Source organism: Castor canadensis, chromosome 9 (assembly GCF_047511655.1).
Source record: "Castor canadensis chromosome 9, mCasCan1.hap1v2, whole genome shotgun sequence".
NCBI lineage: Eukaryota > Metazoa > Chordata > Mammalia > Rodentia > Castoridae > Castor > Castor canadensis.
In genome coordinates, this window is record NC_133394.1 from 100,757,718 (window position 1) to 100,779,493 (window position 21,776).

General features: G+C 35.3%; 1 protein-coding gene across 1 annotated transcript in view; it reads left to right on the forward strand.

Moving 5' to 3' along the window:
* Tmprss11d (transmembrane serine protease 11D) overlaps positions 1-21,776 on the forward strand; it is an 88,015-nt gene that overhangs the window by 41,805 nt on the left and 24,434 nt on the right. Inside the window, exons 2-4 of the mRNA XM_074042089.1 lie at positions 6,226-6,347; positions 8,369-8,487; positions 13,576-13,643. Coding sequence (XP_073898190.1) covers positions 6,226-6,347; positions 8,369-8,487; positions 13,576-13,643 — 309 coding nt within the window. The remainder of the gene's footprint in view (positions 1-6,225; positions 6,348-8,368; positions 8,488-13,575; positions 13,644-21,776) is intronic.

Here is a 21,776-nt window from a genome sequence, read left to right on the forward strand (position 1 = left end):
TTATTGGGCTTCCAAGTAAGATCTGTTTGAAAAAAGTGTTACTCAACTTAAATACAAATTAAACCATTACATTGGAAAACCTCTACAACTTACCTAGTGATAACAATCTGCATAGTGTTAACAAGACTGACTAAAATAGAGCAAGCACCTTTAGTTTGGAAATATTTCTCATATACTTCATAACACCAACATGTATGAATATTCAAAAATATGTATTTGTATATCCTGTAACACAAGGCCTGTAAAGTATTTGAGTTTTTCATTTTTAAAGTCAACAATACAGTAGTGATAAGTATCATATAAATTAATAACAACATACAATTAATAGAAAATCTAAAGTAGACATTTGCAATTTGAGCTTGCCAAACCTGAAATCATATGACAGCTCTGTCACTTACTAGCTTAGTAACTTAATCTCTATGCCTCTATTTCCCCATCTATAAATTATGGGTTTTTTTTAATAAGGGTTAAATGATGTAGAAAAACTCAGCATAGTGCCAGATAAATGGTAAGAATTTAATAGATGGTAGAGATTATCTCTGGCCTCTATTTTTACTTGTCAACATTCAAAGTAGAAATGCACAACTTAATAGCTTTAGTAACAATGTCCTTCCACAGAAAATTCTTTTCAACTCTTCTTGCAGAGTCATCTATCAATTTATCCATAAACAAGGGCAGTCATGAATTCTATGATGGGCATTGTGCTAGTAATGAAGCATATACTGATAGACAAAATGTAGCTCTGCCTTTTATAAGTGAACAACTTAGAGGTGAACACAGGCACAAATATCATTGTTTAACACAAAAAAAGTTAAAGACCCTAATAGAGAAATTTTCTAAACATTATTAGACCAGGTGAGGGGCAGAAGTAGAGAGAAGTAGGGAGAAGAATGATGCTTGAATTATCTTAAGGATAAGTTGGAAGCAGCCAGGCAACTGGAATATTAAGACATTTTCCAGGACACAGAATATTACAAATAGAACTGGTTGTAACATTTGATTTGGCTGAAGGTGCATGGGCAGGTGAGGATGCCACAGAAGTCAAAACTGCTTACTTGATTGTGACATGCCTTAAATGAGACATAGAAGGCTCAGCTGTCATCCTAAAGATTTTGAGAAGCTATGTACAAATTTCAAAGAAGGTAGGGGAAAAGGAGAATGTAAGATCCTAAGATTTTCTTTCAAAATATCTCTGGAAGTATTTTAAGGATTGATTGGAAAGAAGCAAAAATCCTAGATTTGATCTTGATTTCTTTTTTTCTCACAAGAGAATCACCAAATCCTCTACTATCTAAACTCAAAACATATTCAGACTCTGACCCCTTCTCACCATCTCTGCTGGTACCACCTTGTCTAAACCACCATCATTTTTCACCTTAATTACTGAGTGACATCTTAAGTGGTCTCCCACTCCATCTCAGATCCATTATTCCCACCCACAATATCCAGAAGTCTCTAGCAAATAAATAAATCTCATGTCACTCCTTTGCTCAAAACTCTCAAATACTACCTCACTCAAAATGAAGACTAAAGCCTTTACATGCACAGCCCTAAAGGATTTGTATCTTCATGACTTCCTACTCCCTATCTTTCTGACTTCTCTTTGTATTACCCCACACAAACACTTGCTCATTCTACTCCAATTGTACTGTCTCCCTTTCTGTTCCTCCAGTTTACTAGGTAATTGTGTTCCCTCTGTCTAAATCATTCCTCTGGTATTTTCATAGGTAGTTCATCATCTCATCTGTACTCAAGTGCTATCTTCTTAGCAAGGTCTTCCATGGTCAATCTAACTTTTTAGCACCTCATATATTCTTTTCTCACCTCTCTGCTTTATCCCTTACTTTATCTGTTTATCTTATTCATTTCTCTCTCCCCCCCCTTCCATTATCACTGGGGCTGGGTCTCAGTATAAAATAATGACATAGAATAGGTGGTTTAGAAACAACAGAAATTTGTTGCTCACAATTCTGGAGACCGGGAAGTTCAAGATCAAGATTCTGGCAGATTCATTGTCTGGTGAGAGCTCACTCTCTGGTTTATGGATGACTATCTTCTCACTGTAACATGAGATAGCAATAGAGATGAACTATCTCTCTGGAGTTTCCTTTATAAGGATATTAATCTTATTTGTGAGCACTCTGGCCTCATGATCTAATCACATCTCCAAAACTCCACCATCTAATATCATCATCTTAGATTTTAGAATTTCAATATATGACTTTTGAGAGGGCACAAATATTCAGTCCATCACACCAAGTATGTTTGTCTGTTTCTCTTTGCTGTCTCTCCAGTACCTAAAACATTGTATAGAATGTTGCAGGCATTCAACAAATGTCTCTTGAATTAAATAATTGATTATTTATGGAAGCAAGGAGACTTGGTAAAAGGTATTTCAAATATTACAAGTAAGGTAACGATTGTCATAGCTAAAGTTAAAATACAGAGACAGAGAGAAAAAAAATTAGATGGTAGGATAAGAATTGTTAGGTGACCTGTTGTATGTAGGAAGTAACCAAGAGGGAGCAGGTGCAGCTAACTCCTAGCTCCCTAATACAGGATAATAGACAGATGGTACTGACATCCACCAATATTTGAAAACAGTGTTGCTGGGGGGAGTTGAATATAGGCTGGGGAAAGAAATACCAAGTTCAGTTTTGAACTTCTCATTTAAGGTGGTTATAAAACATCCATAAGATATTCACTGAATAACTGGAAATAATGAGGTGAACGTCAAAGACATATAGGCTGAAGATGTATCTTAAGTATCCTTCTGAGTGGTTGCTAAAACCATGACACTGGCTAGAATCATTGGGGAAGACTTCATAGCAGAAGAGGACTGTGGACCAAATCTTTGTTAATATACATGAAATCTTACTTAAATGGACACAATATTGTCTAAAAGTTCTATACATACATACCGTGTATATCTGAATTTATAATTGCCCTGTCACTGATTTCTTCTATTCTTGTAAATAATAAAGAATTTATTGCTAAAGTGCTGTATTATTCCATAGTTAAATATTACAAGTAAGTGTATCAATAGAAGAGGTTAAATAACATTCTTGCATAAATATATTGAAATGTACTTTCAAATTACTATTAAAACTATAAATATTTTATTGCATACTTACTGTGTGTGAGACAAAGCCCTAGACATATAAAAAGAAGTAATTGTTCACTCCCTTTGCATCTCCAGAGTGAGACTAAGAGAAACAGGAGACCCAAAGCATCCTATCCCCTGCAGTGTGTGGTATCTTCGGGAAGAAGTGCATATGAGGAAGTTCATGTTCTTTGATTCAAACCTTCCTAGATTCCATTGCCAGCTCTGTCACTCTTGAATAACCATGAGTTATTTAGTCTCTTCACCTCACTTTCCCTACACTCAAGATGGAATCATAATAGAAACTTTACAAAATCATTGTGAAGATTGGCAAGATACATGTATAAAGCTGGATACAGAACTTTTCACAAAAAAAGGTAGAAAGACAAATTCCAACATTCATGAAATTTTTCAAGTCAATAGAAGAGAGGAGAGGAATTGGGTAACTATTTTACAACTGAATGTTTTTCTGTTTTAATGCAAGTGTTAAAAATCTCATTGATCATGATGCCACATTAGAAGCAAAATATTTTCTCATCCAGATTTTTACTTCAACATAAGTCAGAATTCAAACAATGTTTGCAAACATATTCTCTTTAATTTGCAAAGCAAATGCTGTGCACAGTTTAGTTTGTCTTAGCATAAACTTTAGAATCAGCAACATGCAGGGTTTAACTGTGAGTTGCACTGTCAACAAGAACAGTAGATATTTCCTCAGCAATTTCTGAGGGTGGAACAATCAATTCTTATGTAATTATCGCTTGTGAGATTAAGGTGATTTAGGCTCCACACCCTTGGTTTATTGAGTCATATGTCTCTTGGTGGTTTTCAGCCACTGAGTTGAAGATGTTTTCAGTGAACTGGAAGCAAAGTTGGCTTGAAAGTAGCTCCCAAGCAAGACTCATCCAAACTAAAGCATATGCTGGTGCTAGCTTTTATTTAGCTTTTGGTTTGGGGAAGTTTTTGCCTCCAACTTAACCCTTGTTTTTCAGTACTTTGGAACTTCTCACTTCATATCAGATTTCATCTCTGAAAACATAATCAGCCCTTATTTATTCCATGGGGGATTAATCAGTTGGAGACTTGTTTAATATTCGGATTTAACTTTACCTCAACTCTTTCTCGCAACCACTAGCAGTAAATTTGTAAATCCCAAACATTGTGGATTTGTGATAGCATGTAACTGGCACAAAAACCTCATAAGGAACAAATCAGTCAACTGAGACTCCAAAAGTTGGCAAATGTCAACAGGGCATTCTTTTCCCAAATGTTAGATCCTGGATCTGTGTCACAGAAAGTCAGTGTTCTCTATTATAGCCAAATAAACAAAAAAGAGTAATGAAATAAAAAGACATCACAAGGTTAAAGCTACATTATCCATCTCCTTTTTTAACTTTTCTTAGGTTATTTCCTTCCTACTTTGCATATTTTTATGGACTCTTATTAAATTATTATGCTTGAGCACAGTCAACTTTTGCAATTTATAATGTAGTTGTTGAGTAAAATTTAAACATGGCAATAATCTTCTGAAGTGTTACTGGTTGCAAAGCCACAGTATATAATGTACAGATTACACACTGCAAAATGCCAAAAGGTGCCTTTTATAGATCCATGAGGTGAGTAGGTTTCAAATACTATATGTTTCAGATCAGGCAACTCTGCTGTGAAAACTAATGTCTGAGAATCACTGACCAGAATGTTAGCAAAACAAGTAGAGGCCTGGGGGAGTGAATCAATGGTAAAGCATCTACCTAACAAGTGTGAGGTACTGAGTTCAACCCCACTATTATCAAAAAAGAAAATAAAACATGAAATCAAACTAGAATCTGGCTAAAAATATCTGCTTCCCATCTTTGTTAAGGCTTTTTAATCTGATATATACTCAGGAGTTAACACATACAACAAATATTCATAAATATTTATAAAACACTTACATATGCCAGGCACTTTATGGTACAGGAAAAAACATCTTTACTTTTAAAGTGCTCAAAATTTAGTGGATAATAATATTTAACTGGAAGTATTTACTTTGGGGCTGGGAATGGTGGCACACATATGTAATCCTAGCAACTTGGGAGGTGGGACAAAATTGCAAGATCCTATCAAAAGCAAACTAAAGCAAAAAAAGACCAGGTATATGGCTCAAGAGGTAGAGTCCTACCTCTACTAGCAAGTGCAAGGCCCTGAATTCAATCTTCAATATTGCTAAAACCAAAAACAAAAACCAGAAATATTTCATTTTTAATGCCTAACAAAACCTCATTTAATCTTCAAAATAGCCTTGTGAGTTAGAAATTATTATTCTATTTTTTCAGATAAAGAGTCTCATATAAATGGAAAACAAAGAGTAGAACTGAATTTCACACCTAGCTTCTCTGGTAACCACCCATTGTGAGTGTGTACAACTGTGTATGTAGTGGAGGGATGCCGGCAGTAAATGAGATTTTCCTGTATGATATACCAAATGTAATATGAAATACTACTCCAGTACAAATCTATTGAACTACACAGCATTTGATGAATTAATAAGGAAAAATTATGTCACATAAATCCTCTGGTGTTGAAGCAGTTCTAATTCATTTCAGGTGCTTGCTACTTTCCTGGTTCCAGTAATATTGAGAATACCATAGTAAGGAATGCTATTGTTCTGACATCACCCCACTTCTTTTCCCTCTTCTACCCTTCTTCCTACTCAAGACTATCTATCTTGAGTACAGCCCTGGAGATATTGCAGGTTGTTACACTGATATCTAGTTAAGGCTCTTGGAAAGTGAAACAGAATGACTACTTATTATTCTTCAGAACTCTGTCATTTAGTAGAAGAAGGCAAAGCAATTCCAAACCACAGGTCATATTTTCCTTATTCTTCCATCAAGCTACTTAAATACTCAATAGTTTTGTACTGAAACCAAACAAACAAATGTTGAGAGAAAAACCATTAAGACAGCTTTGTTCAGTTCGGATTCATTTCCCAAACTACATTTCTATAGTTACTCCCATGTGCAAGCTAAGATACTGAAAAAGACAGATGGTCATGAGCACTGAAATAGTAGATTTTCTGAGTAAAACAATGGATTTTCTTAGTAAAGTGGGTGACCTTTTGTCTTTCCTCCTGTTCTAAGGCCAGCTCGAGTGTCATCAAGTTCAAGATTCCTGAACCCATTTGTCGTAGCTCTTGTCGTCATTGGAGGGGTGGCAATCCTGGCAATGATTGCAGGTCTACTTATTCACTTTTTAGCTTTTGGTAAGTGTCATAAATTATTACTTTTCAGACTAAATATTTAATATGCTTTCAGATTAAAATTTGGTCTTCTCTCTTTGGTTGCCATATTTATTTCTGAATATAAAGTGATCTTACTTAGAATTTTTCTCTAAATATATATTCATATCTATATTTCCTCTCAATAAGCATATCATCTCATTTTTATTGTTTTTAGTATACAGAGCAAGCATAAACACACCAAATATTGTAGACAAAGAAAAAAATCTTCCTATTTTCATGATGGATGTTAACATTTGATCACCATTGTTTTTGTTAATGTCATGATTGCCTTCTTCATTTAATAACCTGATAAAAATCATAAGAGTAAAATATTGCAAAGAACCTTAAGCTTCACTACCTAAAATGTGGGTGAATCCAAGTTTTTGTTATTTCATACTCTGCACAGGTTCAAAAGCAGAACAGCTGTGATGATCAGTACATAAATTTACAGATGAGAAGTGAAAAGGGGGAAAATACCAAACTCTGAAAAAGTTTTATTGTTTGGTTCTCTTTTAAAGTTTTTATATCACCAAAAAAACTAGAAAACATAGACAGGAAAACACATACCATGCTAAGTTTGCTTAAACTCTTGGTGAATAGTCTTTCAGATGCTTTAATATGCAAAATGTGTCTGATTTTACTACATCATATCATACTTTGTAATATTTTTTCATTTAAAAATATAATTTGAGTCTTTTTTTTTATTTTGGATGTAATCATATTAGATTATTGAAATTCTGTGTGTAAGTCTGGAGATGAGGATATTATGGGGAAAGAACATAATTTATGGTATTTCCTTTTATAAACAGGCAAAAATGCTTAACTATGCAATAGGTTGAAAATTTCCCAACAGTACAATAAAATTATCAACATTAGAAAAAACACTAACAAGGAATCATCATTTAAAACCTCATCAAATGTAAACATTGTGAATAAATTTTGCTCTTGAAAACATTTTGCTATCCCTAAGATGAATTACAGAGGTAGGAAAAAGAGACATTGAGTTTCAGATTAAATTAATGAATCCAGTTTTAATGACACCCTATTGTCACACTTAAAGGCAAAGAAGAGACCCCAGGTAAATAATGTTGCCATTATATCCCATTGATCACTGGTGAGCCAAAAATGATTTATCCCTCTACTAAAAAGAACAAAGCTCCTCCAATGATTGCTAACTCTTTCCTCTGAGTAAGGCCTTTTTCTGTGTAAATTATGTGTACAAATGATCAAAGAAAAGCAGGGATTTTTCCTGAGATAGGTTCTACTAAATTACGTCCATTTTCATTATGTTTCTGAGCTATGTGTAGATACGTTTTAAGGATTTTTTTTAATCCCCTTCACACAGCTGAATATGAATTCTGGAAGACCCGTTTTGATGAAAATAGTCTGTAATGGACAAACAGATTCAATATGCTATTAGAAGATTTACTGTATGGATTATTCCAGAAACACTAATGTCAAATCACTGATTCCTGTATAAATCACTTGAAATTATTTTAAAAACTATTAGTACCTGAATTTTTCCTTAATGATAACTGAACAATAGCATATTATGGATATTCACTAACAGTTATTGAATGCGTAAACCACAAACCTCCCTAAGACATGGTAATAATGAAAATCATAGCAGCAATTTTTAATATCTCAAGTACTAATACTACTCTAACTTTAATACATCTTTAACAGTCCTAGCTTCAAAAAAAATGCTGGGCATGGTGGCACACATCTGTAATTGCAGCACTCTGGAGGCTGAGGCAGGGGGATAGAAACTTCAAGACCAGCCTGGGTTTAATACTGAGACCCTGTCTCAAACAAAGGAAAGAAGGAGGGAAGGAGGGAGGGAGGGAGGAAAAATAATTTTGTAGTTAATTATATTGTCATAGAGTGTTCTTTCTTTTAAGGAAAGCATATTTTAATCATGTAATATAATGTTCCATAATCCTGAATAAAATATTCAACTACTTAGTAGGTAAGACTAATCCTGCTTTTTCTTTCCTTTCCAGATCGAAAAGCCTGCTTTTACCATAGCAGCTTTCAAATACTAAATGTGCAATATAGTGATGAGTTAAGTTCACCAGGTTCACAGGCATTTAGAACTTTGAGTGAAAGAATTGAGTCTATGGTACGTTAATATTTATCTTTGTTCTTTATTCCATTGTAAAGTGACTATGATAATAAATCCAGTATTTTAAGATGTATTTTCAATTGCTAGAAACTGCATATTTTCAAGGGTGAAGGATGTGTTTCTTTCTTCTCTGAGTTAATTTGCTAGTATACCAGTTCTTATTCACATTTTTCATATGTCATGAGTGAAATGTGTTATAAAGGCCATGAATAAATATGCATTTTATTTGACTATGACTTCAGAGACTGCAAGTCTATTACTTGTTTGTGCTAAGTACCGAGATTATCTTTTTAATTGCCTTTCATTTTTACCTTCTTTTTTTCTTCCTCTGTTTAACTAAAGAATACATAAGGTAATATGTGTTAAAAAGATGTTTGTAATAACATAATTTGGACAACATTACACTTTGGTTCTATGACAGGCCTAAAAGTTTACATTTAAAAAAATGCAAGGCAAGCTTTGACTCTCACTTGAAAAGGTTCTCACAAACTGACCTTACATATTCATGTATCGCCACAGACCAGGGTCTGGCCTTCATCCTGAAGAATCAGAGTTGATCAGTCTCAAAGTTGCTTACTTACCCTTACCTTTGATAAGAATCCTAAAAATATAAATCATTCCAGTGGTCCTAAAACTTTAGCATGCATCACAATCACCTGACACTCTTACTGAAACTCAGATTTCTGGGCCCCCAACAATAGTTTCTGGCACAGTAAATCTGGGCAGCCCCCAAAAGCTGCATTCCTAACAAGTTCCAAGATGATAGGGATGCTGTAGATTCAGGGACCATACTTTGAGAGCCACTAAAGTTAATCTTTAATGAGCACTATCGCAGCAGGGGGACTAAATCATCAGTTTGTCTCACACATGGCAAGCTTCATTGGAAATCAAATTATGAGAAGTCAAGTTATGGAAGTTTGAATGGAAAATCACAAAGCAAGCTTTGGCTTTCTCATAAAGAGGCCCATTGGTTACCTGCCAGGTCCTGCCAAGAGGACCCTACACATTCATGTATTCATTTGAACATGGAATAGAGCAAAGGAAGTGTTTATATATATTCATATATACATATATGTGCATATTTAAGAAAAATCATATATATGTTATGTATACATATATATTTGTGCATAATTTGAATATTATGAGATCAGAATGAAGTTGAATTGGAGTGATTTGGAAAGTGAATCTAGGCCAGGAAATAGAAGTAGAGTTAACATTGGGGAAAAAAAGTCTACATGTCAGAAGTGGGGACCTCCTGTACCTTCAATAAACATTTATTAATTATTAATCTTGTCAAATGTAGGCATTTAAAAATGGAGTAGCTAGGGGTCCTGCCTAAATTAAACAAATGTACAAATATTTCTAATACAAGATACATAGACCGTATGTGGCATAAAAACAGAACGGATATGAGTTTGGGATGAGGAAAGTTAGTTATAGCCAGTCATGGATACCAGAGATAGTTTCTTATAAAAGGCAACTTTTTAGGTTGGCCATGAGAAAAAGTAGGGTGAACAAAGAGCAAAACATCAAAGCATAGAAGTGAGAAGGTGCTTTGCAAACAAGTTTGGATTCTATTTTATAGACAAAAAGTCTTGAGCTGGAGATGACATGATGGAAACAGGATCTGATACATTCCTGTTATGAAGTATTATACATTAAGTTAGAAAGAGAAAATTCTAAACACAGAAAGCCTAGTTAAAAGCTCATTGCAATGGACTAGAAAAGAGGCCGAGTTAAAAGCTTGAAATAAAGAATACTCTAGACAATATGGCAATGCAGATACAGCTTCATCTTGGAATCACCTAGGCATCCCTCCTCCCTTACTCACTACTTTCTCCTCTCATTCTGTCAGAAATTCAAAGGACTGTTTAGTTGTATCATTTGTACCATGGGACCACACTGTTCAGTGATCAAGTCAATGGGCATTCCTAAATTTCTTGAAGCTACAAGAGATACAAACCCTCAAGAGAACAATGGGGACAGCTATTCTTAATGAAGTCCTCACATCCATACCAAATTCCTGATTTGGGGGTTATGCTGCTTTTCTCACAATTAGACTACAATGACAGATTTGGGGGAGAGTGATGATAGACAACAAGTGTCATTTTGACCACATTATATCAAAGGTGTTCATTATTATCACCATTACATCACTGTTGGCCTTAGTCACTGGCTGAGATAGTACTTGTCAGGTTTGTACACTGTAAAATTACTCCTCTGCTTTTTCATATATACTATTTGGAAGGAAATCAATAAGTGCACCAACATGTAATAAGTAAAGCAGTGAATAGTTATGCTTTGAATATTTGAAGAATATTTGAAATTTTTCTGTTTATTCTTTCTATTTGACCATGTGTTTATATCAGTATAGTGATCTATGCGCTTTAAATATTAATTTTAACTTCTAAATTGCACTCTGGAAGTACCTAAGTACAAACTCCCACCAGATATTAATATGCATAATTATATTTATGTCTCCACAGCATTAACATGAGGCATTTTAAATCTTTTTAAGCATTGTTAATTTAACAAGCAAGATGTGATATCATTATTACTTTGATTTGCATATCTGATTACTAATGAAATTTAACCTGCTTCTATACCCTAATCTGTTACTTTTAAATTTTCATTTGTGAATTATTGGTTACAACCCTGCCTGTTTTTATTGGAGCCCTTGTTTTTAATATGAATTTGAAAAAACTATTAAAATATTGAAATTTGTCTTTCATTCAGGTTGCACACATTTATCTAGTGATCTAACTTCCTATCTTTTTTAAAAACAAAATAGAGGTTTTTATGCCAAAAAGAAGACAATTTTATGCAGCCAAAATTCAGTTTTCTTTGTAATTTCTCATTTGTGTGCCAAGTTAAGAATGGCTTTCTTCTCCCTGTATAGTCTTTAAATATTTATTTGAGTTTTCTTTTTGTACTTTCATTATTTCAATTATTGTAATTTTATCTTTGATTAGAATTTTTGTGATTAAGGTAGCGATCCAACTTTTTTTTGAGATCCAACTTTTAACCAAAAATAAATAGATTATGGTCCCCAAACAGTTTGTTACATAGTGCAATTGACTTATCTGCTATGTCGCCTTTATCACATGATAAATTCCTCCTTTCTTTTTTCCTAAGCCCTATTCTCTTCCACAGGTTAATCTTTGCCTGCACTTGTAATAGATTATTTTAAGTACTGTGGTTTGATGATTTAATTAATATTTCAATACTATCCTTGAAATTCTTCTGATGTATAATTTCCCTGCTAAATCTTACATATTTATCATACCATAAAAATAAACATTTGAATACTTAAAGCATTATGTGAATACTATGACCTGGTACTTTATAGACCAAAAAGCACTTTCATGTATATTATCTAACCTTTATCTCACAATAGCCACAGGAATTAATACTTCGCTTGCATAAATGGGTAAGTAAAGATAATGAGGTAAAGAAACATGTCAAAAGATATTCAACTGTAACAGAATTCAAAAAGGGTCTCTTGAGTCCAAAAACAAAAGTTAAACCATATCTCAATGATAGCACCATTATCCTTGTCCTGTTGACAATGTGATAACACCGAATGAGCAGTGGAGTAGTCCCAGAATTTTCTGTTTACTGATCCTCAGTTTATTCATCAGTGAAATAAAACAGTTGATTTTTTTTGGCTCTTCTGGGGTATGAACTTGGTGCTTCATGCTTGCTAGACAAGCACTCTACTATTTCAGCCACACCTCCAGTCCAATATTTGAAATAGATGATTTTTGTTGTACTTCCCACTCAAGTCTATGCTTTTGTGATTTTCACGGAAGATATCTATGCCACTCATTCACCTGTTTTTTCTTATCCTGTTTCTCTCTGGCCACTCCTTTGCACTCATCCTCCTCTAATACCATTAAATGTTATCATTGTTATAATGTTAATTCCCCTTCTCTTCTCACACTATTCTATTTCTAGATGATTGCCTTCATGCCTGCTACTCACTATATCTTCATCTTAGACTTTTCAGAGTTTTTACCTAACTCTCAGTTTCATATCTCTACTTGGCAATTTCCAAGCATCTCAAACACATTATATCTCAAAAATCAAACTCATGAAATTCACACTTAGCCTTCCTTCAATAATCTCTGTCCCTATTAATGACAATACTTTCTATTCAGTTATTCAAACTGGAAACCCAGAATTCATCCCATAATACTACTGTCATTCCAACTATCTTACCCATCACCAATTCCTGTAGATTTTATCCCTTGTACTTCCTCACTTCTATCTCTCCATTTCCACTGCTACCATGCCTACCCAAGCCACATCTTGACCCTGAAATTCCAAAATATCATCATAACTAATATGTCCATTTGCATTATTTCTTCCCTGAAACTGATATTCATATGCATCATTAGCAATTTTCAAATTGCAAATCTATATTATCCTTTTGTTCAAAACACTTCAGTGGTTTATTTATAATAAAGATTAAATGTTTCACATGCCAACAATACCTGAATGATCTGGCCTTTATTACCACCCTAACCTATTTGCCCTTCATCATGCAGCTGCTTTCTTCCATTATTTACACTCCACCTACTTGGTCTCACCTCAGGATCATGCATGTGTGCCATTCACTCCACCTGGGAGAAATTTCCTTTCTCTTCAGCCGGCTAACTGTGATTCTTTCCCAAAGACCTCATCTCAAATAAACAGTCATTGGGGAATTACACTTCATGAGTTGTATGAGTGGACTTCCCAAGTACTAACTTTGCTCTTGCCCTACCACCTTAGCAATAGCCATCAAGTCATATAACATAAACGCTCATGGAATAAAACAGCTGCTATAATTGGAATGACTTCTAGAAAAGACTTATCCTGTCCAGGATTATCTCTACTTAATAACTGAAAAAATAGTCACCTCATCAAAAGGTTACATGGCTTGCCCAAATCAATCCCCTGCTTTGTGATGAAACTAAGCTGAACCCAGCTGAAACCTTAGGTCTCTACTCTTCATTAACATAAACTCTATGTTGCAAGATTAGGAGAAAAGAAAGGAAAAACTGTAATTACAGAGAGACTTCCCCCCCTTTCTTTCTACAGATTACTAATACATTTCAAGACTCAAATTTAAAAGGTCAGTTCATCAGAGCTCATGTTGTGAAACTGAGGTAAGTGAAACTACATCAAAAACTATATAAGCATAGATGTAATTTGGCACTTTTGACTTTTGTTCACAGCATGGATAATAAATGACATAGTCATGAAATTTTCTGTGGCAATATGAAAATAGGGCAGATTAAAACAATGTCAAAAGATATATATGATTTATTTCACTACTATGCAAATAACCACATTGCTTCAATTATTAATTGAAAAAGGAAGAAAAGGTACAGGAAAAGTTGGGGTAAGAATATAATAGCAGGACCATCCTGTTGTACAAATGCAATGAATGTCATTCACAATGCAGTGTGTGTTAATAGTACCCCCTGGTGTTGCATAATCTTCATCAAACTTTTTGGTTTCATCTGACTGGAATGTTATAATAAAATAAGAATGTTGTGGACAAATGCATGACATCTCTGTGAGGGACTAGTAATAGGAGGATTAGCAGCATGCATTCTTTTCAGGAAATTGCCATCCCTACCTTAGTTAAATATGTACCTGTCCATGTGATGTTATAAAATAGGCCCTCCCAACTAAAATAGTCACCCTGACTGACCCTCCCTCCCACAAATGTCTTAAATGCTCACAATGCCCAATACTTCAAATAATATGCAACACTTCTTTGGTAAGAAGAATTGTACTAATTCTTCTCAACTGCACATCACAAAAAATAAACACAGAGCTTTGTATATATGTATTCTGAATATATAAACACACACACATATACACATATGTGGCATATAGCATATATATAGATATAGATAGATAGATAGATAGATAGATAGATAGATAGATAGATATAAAGAATCTGATGAGGATTTAGAGGAATAGGGAAGGATATTTTCCAAAATACATTTCAGTTAATTCAATGCACATTCCTTTTAGTATTTTGTTATAAAAGTCTCTGTAATAGCTACTAATGTTCAGTGTTCTCAGCCTTCAAAACTTGAAGGACTGAATGAACCATCTGCATCTTCTTTCCTTTTGTTCACTTTTCATTTACCATTCAACCCAGTGCACTCTGGCTTGTGACCACTCTATAAAATACAAAGTGCTCTTACTAGTTCAACAACAACCTTCAAATCATAAAATCCAAAAGAGCCATATTAGTCCTTTTCTTGAACCTATCAACAGTATTTGGCACTATTAGCTGGTCCTAGAAATAATGTCATCCTATACTGGTTTGTTGGTGCATGCCTGCAATCCCAGTATTCAGGAGGCAAGTCAAGAGGATCACAAGTTCAAGGCCAGCATGAGCTACATAGTAAGACTTAATCTCAAAAGAATAAAGGGCTGGGCATATAACTCACTGGTAGAACACTTGCCTAGCATGCATGAAAGCTCCAGGATGAAAGAAAGAGAAGAAAAAAGAAAAAGAAAGAAAGAAAAGGAAGAAGGGAAGGAAGGAAGGAAGGAAGGAAGGAAGGAAGGAAGAAAAAGGAAGAAAGGAAGGAAGCAAACGGGGGATGGGGGAGATCCAAAATGATGGCTAAGGTAGGGAATCAGATCTCCTAAGCAACATGACTCCAGAAACTTCCTTGAGACACTGGAGCCACACTTGGGTAATTCTGATTGGTCCTAGACAAAATAATAACTGCCATCACATCAGGTGATGTTGAAGAGATTGTCTTTTCTCCATACTATGCTTTTGACTAATCCTGAAATCAGCCTTTAATTGCACCTACAGACACAAAAATCCTGTCCAGCACAGCCAGCAGAGGCAGTCAGCCTCCGGCCCTGGGAAAAAAGCCACTGGCCACTTCTCTTTTTTTTTCCTTTTCTTTCTTCTCCCAACAAGAAGACAGAGCATCAATCAGAATCAAACTCTGTGACATCCTGGACCCCTAGTGCATGGAAAAAAGGCCTCCCTACACAGGCCACACTGAAAACAGTGGAACTATTTCTCCCTACCAGCTAGCTACAAAACTGCCTGCATGAAACTATAAAAGAAACATGTGAGCATCACACACTACATGCATCTCCACTACACACCCCTCACCCCACCCTACCCCCAGAAAAATAATTCAGTGCAGCCTCTGGGCAGACTGAACCCCCCTCCAGCAAAACTGAAAACCATGAACAGTGAACTTTAATCTAACACCTACATCAGAAGTAAGGGTAGAATGCTGAACCCACCCTGGACTTCAAACTATACTACAGAGCCATAGCAATATAAACAGCATGGTACTGACACAAAAATAGATGTGAAAACCAGTGGAATAGATTGGATGACCCAGATATGAATCCACATAGCTATCCTAGAATTAAATGACACCATAAATCAAAGGACCTAACTGATATCTATAGAATATTTCATCCAACAACAACACAATATACATTCTTCTCAGCAACCCATGGAACTTCCTTCAAAATAGATCATATCTTAGAGCATAAAGCAAGCCTTAGCAAATATAAGAAAATAGAAATAACTCTCTGCATTCTATATGATCAATGCATTCGAACTAGAACTCAGCAACAAAAACAGCATCAGAAAACAAATAATTGGAGGTTGAATAACACATTGCTCAGTAATCAGTGGTCATAGTAAAAATAAGAGAGGAAATCAAAAGGTACCTGGAAGGTAATGAAAATGAAAACACAACCCACCAGAACCTATGGGACACAACAAAGGCAGTCCTAAGTGGAAAGTTTATAGCCATGAGTGCATATATTAAAAGGACAGAAAGATCTCAAATATATGACCTAATGCTATATCTCAAACTTTTAGAAAAGAAGAACAAGCAAAACCCAAAACAAGCAGAAGGAGAGAAATAATAAAAATAAGGTCCAAAATTAAAGAAATACAGACAAATGAACCATACAAAGAATCAACGAGACAAAAAGCTGGTTCTTTGAAAAACTAAACAAGATTGACAAGCCCCTGGCAAATCTGACTAACATGAGTGAAAAGACCCAAATTAGTAAAATCAGAAATGCAAAAGGGGAGATAACAACAAACAACAAGAAAACTACTTTGAGAACCTATATTCCAATAAATTGGAAAAATCTTGAAGAAATGGACAAATTTCTAGATGCTTATAACCTCCAAAACTGAATCAAGAAGATATTAAATACCTAACCAGATCTATGACACATAATGAAATGGAAGCAGCAATAGTCTCCCAAAAAAGAAAAGTCCAGGACCTGTTGGATTTTCAGGTGAATTCTACCAGACCTTCAAAGAAGAACTAATATAAACACTCCTTATACTTTTCCATGAAATAGAAAGAGAAGGAAAACTGTGCAACCCATTCTATAAAGCCAGTATTACAGTCATACCAAAACTGGACAAAGACATCCAAAAAAAGAGAACTACAGGACAATCTCCTTAATGAACATTGGTGCATAAATCATCAACAAAATAATGGCAAATCAAATCCAACAACATATCAGAAAGATCATTCACCACGACCAAGTTGGCTTCATTCCAAGGATGTAGGGATGGTTCAACAAATGCAAACCAATAAATGTAATATAGCACACTAATAGAAGTAAAGACAAAAACCACTTCATCATCTCCATAGATGCTGAAAAAGCCTTTGATAAGACTCAACACCTCTTCATGATAAAAGCTCCAAGAAAACTATAAATGGAAGGAATGAACCTCAACATTATAAAGTCTACATATGACAAACCTATTGCCAACATCATACTTGATGGGGAAAAACTGAAAACATTCCCCCTAAATTTAGGACGAGACAAAGGTGCCCACTTTCCGCACTCATATTCAACATAGTCCTGAATTCCTAGCCAGAGCAGTAAGGCAAGAAGAAGTAATAAAAGGAATACAAATAGGTAAAGAAATAATCAAACTATCTGTATTTACAGACAACATGATCCTATACATCAAAGACCCAAAAAGCTCTACCCAGAAACTTCTAGATACCATAAACAGCTTCAGCAATGTAGCAGGATACAGAATCAACCTGCAAAAAGCAGTAGCCTTTCTACACCAACAATGAACAAATTGAGAAAGAATATAAGAAAACAATTCCAGTTACAGTAGCCTCAAAAAAAACCAATACATAGGAGTAAACTTTACAAAGGACATAAATGACTTCTACAGGGAGAACTACAAACCACTGAAGAAAGAGATTGAGAAAGACTACAGAAGATAGAAAGATCTTCCATGCTCATTGATTTCCATTATCAATGTAATAAAAATGGCTATACTACCAAAAGCAATCTACATGTTCAACACAATTCCCATCAAAATCCCAGTGACATTCATCACAGAAATTGAAAAATCTACTCTAAAGTTCATTTGGAAACACAAAAGACCATGAATATCCAAGGCAATACTGAGCAAAAAGAGCAATGCTGGAGGTATCACAATACCTGACTTCAAACTATACTACAGAGCCATAGCAATATAAACAGCATGGTACTGACACAAAAACAGATGTGAAAACCAGTGGAATAGATTGGATGACCCAGATATGAATCCACATAGCTATGCCCACCTTATTTTTGACAATGGTGTCAAAAGCATAGTATGGAGAAAAGACAATCTCTTCAACAAATTTTGCTGGGAAAAATGGCTATCTGCCTGCAGAAAACTGAAAGTAGACCCATGCCTGTCACCCTGTACTATTATCAACTTAAAGTGGATTAAGGACCTTAACATCAAACCTGAAACCCTGCAGTTTTGAAAGAGCTGGAAACAATAGGTATAGGCAAGGACTTCCTCAGTAGAACTCCAGAACTCCAGAAACCCAGCAACTAAAAGAAAGAATGGACAAGTGGGACTACATGAAATTAAAAACTTCTGTACAACAAAGGAAATTGTCTTCAAATTGCAGAGAGCACCCACAGAGTGGGAGAAAATCAAAGGCCTGATAACCAGAATATACACAGAGTTCAAAAAACTAAACTCCCCAAAAATCAATGAACCAATAAAGAAGTGGGCAACTGAATTAAACAGAATTTTTTCTAAGGAAGAAATCCAAATAGTCAAAAAACACATGAAAAAATGCTCACCATCCCTGGCCAAAAAGGAAATGCAAATCAAAACCACACTAAGATTCCACTTTACCCCTGTTAGAATAGCTATCATGAAGAATACCAACAACAACAAATTTTGGTGAGGATGTGGGGGAAAAGGAACCCTCATGCACTGCTGATGGGCATGCAAGCTAGTACAACCCCTTTTGGAAAACAATATGGAGGCTCCTTAAAAAACTAAACATAGATCTGCCATATGATCTAGCAATACCACTTCTAGGAATATACTCAAAGGAATGCAACTCAGGTTATTACAAAAGCACCTGCATACTCATGTTTATTGTAGCACTATTTACAATAGCCAAACAAGCTATGGAAACAGCCAAAATGCCCACAACTGATGAATGGCTCAAAAAAATGTATTTATACACAATGGAATTTCACTCAGCCACAAAGAATGAAATTTTGTCAATCACAAGTAAATGGATGGAACTAGAGAATATCTTCTTAAGTGAAGTTAGCTAGGCTCAGAAGGCCACAAATCACATGCTCTCCCTTATATGTGGATTATAGACACAAAGGAAATGCAGTAATATTATTGAACATGGGTCACACACTAAGGGTAGAACACACACAGGAGAAATGGGGAAAGGAAAGGAAACCTAAAACTTGAATGCGGTTGGTATGTTCCCTGTTGTAGTGTGAATAAAGTAATCTTAAATTGGCAAAGGCCACTATGGGAAGGGGACCTGGAAATAACATAGAAGTCTGGTAGAGATGAACCAATGTGGGTTGTAATACACAAGTGCACAGGAGCAACAATAGGAATCACTCTGTACAGCTATCTTTATTTCAAACTAGCAAAAATGTTATATCTTTCTTATTATCTTTTATGTTTTCTCTTCGACATAATCAGAGAAAAAGAGGGAGGAACAGGTTCTGTCTGGAAGCGGGAGAGGGGCAGAGGATGTGTAGTACAAACAATGTATACACATGTAAGAAGTAAATGTAAAAATGATAAAATAAAAGGAGAAAAGGGAAGGAAGTAGGGAGGGAGAGAGAAATATCCCTTGGTTGCTTGGATCCTACACCGCCCTAATTTTCCTCTTACCTTTGTAGGTACTCCCTCTCAATTTCCTTTGCTAGCTCCAGCTCCTTCTCTGTACACTCCCAAATATTGTTGAGCATCAGTGTATGCTGTGAGGCATTCTTCTCTGTTCACATTCACTCTTTTCAGTGGCTTCCTTACAACATATATGCTGATTAGTCTTAAAGTTGTGTCTTTGGACCAGTCCTCTTTCATCTAAAGACATGAATATACACAACAATCCACTTGGTAATCATCGCATGGATGTCTTGCAGACAACTTAACTTTAATATATCCAGACTTAAACCTATCATCTCCTTCTTACTAAGTATATAATTCTACTAGTGCTGTCTGTCTCAGTCAGTGACATCTTCATCATCCTAGATGCTCAAGAAATAAATCCAAGAGCCATCCTTACTTCTTGCTTCTCTTTCAAATCCACACATCAAGTATCTAATGTCACAATTCTACTTCTGAATTATCGTCCAGCTCTGTGTTTTTCAAACACAATGCCATCATCCTTCTCTCTCTTGAGCGGCCTCCTAATGAGTCTTCTTGCTTCCAGGCTTCTTCACACACTGTATAGCAGACAGAAATATTTAACAAAAAGACAAACATACTATTCCCTTACTTAAAATCATTCTAATGGCAAATTGTTACCCTTATTATATGCTATATTTTATATATAAATATATATTATATAGTATTAAGGACATATGCATTCTCGATATATAATGGATATATAGCTATAAGTGTACCATGATACATAGTAATATCGGTGGTATATATACACACACAACATAGGAGACATATATCATCTATACACATATACCAAGAGTCTGTATGTCAAAGTTTATTACACTTTCCTTTATCTGACTTTCTCCTACCATCTCCATGATCAGAATTATCTTCCATTACTTTCCATCCTGTTCTTTATTTACCAGCTCCACTACACTTCTTTTAATACCTCATCTCCCTAACCTCAAGACCTTTGTGTAAGCTTTCCTCCTGACTGAAACATACATACATAGACACATACATACATACAAGCACATACATACCTGCAACACTTACTCTTCCTTATCTTCTGTTTTATAATACGGTGTGATAAGACAACTTGAAAAATAATAAGCCCAAAAATTCAGGAGACAATTACCATGGAATAAAGTTTTTTACTAAGTTTCCAGGAGGGGACATACTGTATTTGATTGGGCTAGAGAAGCCACATGAGGAAGTATAGGTTGGTCAGGAGGTAGCAGGGAGGGGGAGGAACCATAGGCAAGCACCTCTACTGAAGGAATGGGTGAGGAAGGGTAAGAAGGTGTAAGGTTGGATTGTTTAAGTAATGTCAGAAGGCTCTGAAATTATTACAGAGCTGAGGTGTAGAGACCACCCCAGTTTTCTAGTGCCTAGCCTGGGTGTTATTAAGCATATGGATAGTGGCTTGGTGCAAAAGTATAATAAAGAAGTTGAGGGCGTGGATTTGCATTACTTGGCTTTCATTTGAACAGCTGACTAAAGGTCAGGTTGTTTACTAGCAGTAGGAACTGGCTAACCCTAGGAGGAATAATCCCTAAGACAGCAAGGTCCCAAGATGTCAAAGCAACAGAATACAGAAAATAAACAACATAATTAATATAACTTCATCAGGCCATTTCTTACTCATGCTTCAGATCTCAGGTGAAATAATCCTCCATTGCCACTACTACTCCAGAACCCAATTTTTATTATGAAACATTTTAAGCCTATAGAAAAGCACAGAAAATAGCAAATCTATACCTTGTATTAACCACTCAGTATTTATCAAATCGACATTTTGCTGAATTTAGACCTTTTAGTGAGAAAGAAGAACTTACAGATGAGACTGAAGCCTCCACTGTACCCCCTGCAATGCTATTCACCTCTCCTACCATGTTCACATTTATTCAGTAACTACTTATAAGTGTTGCTGTGTGCCAGATGCTAGATGCAGTTCTAAGTATGAAATTTGCATTCAGCAAAGAAGAAAACTGAATATCTATCCTGATGAAGAACATGTTCCAGTGAGGGAAATCAGATAATAAACAACAACAAAAAACATGTAAATATATGTTTGCCAGATGTGATA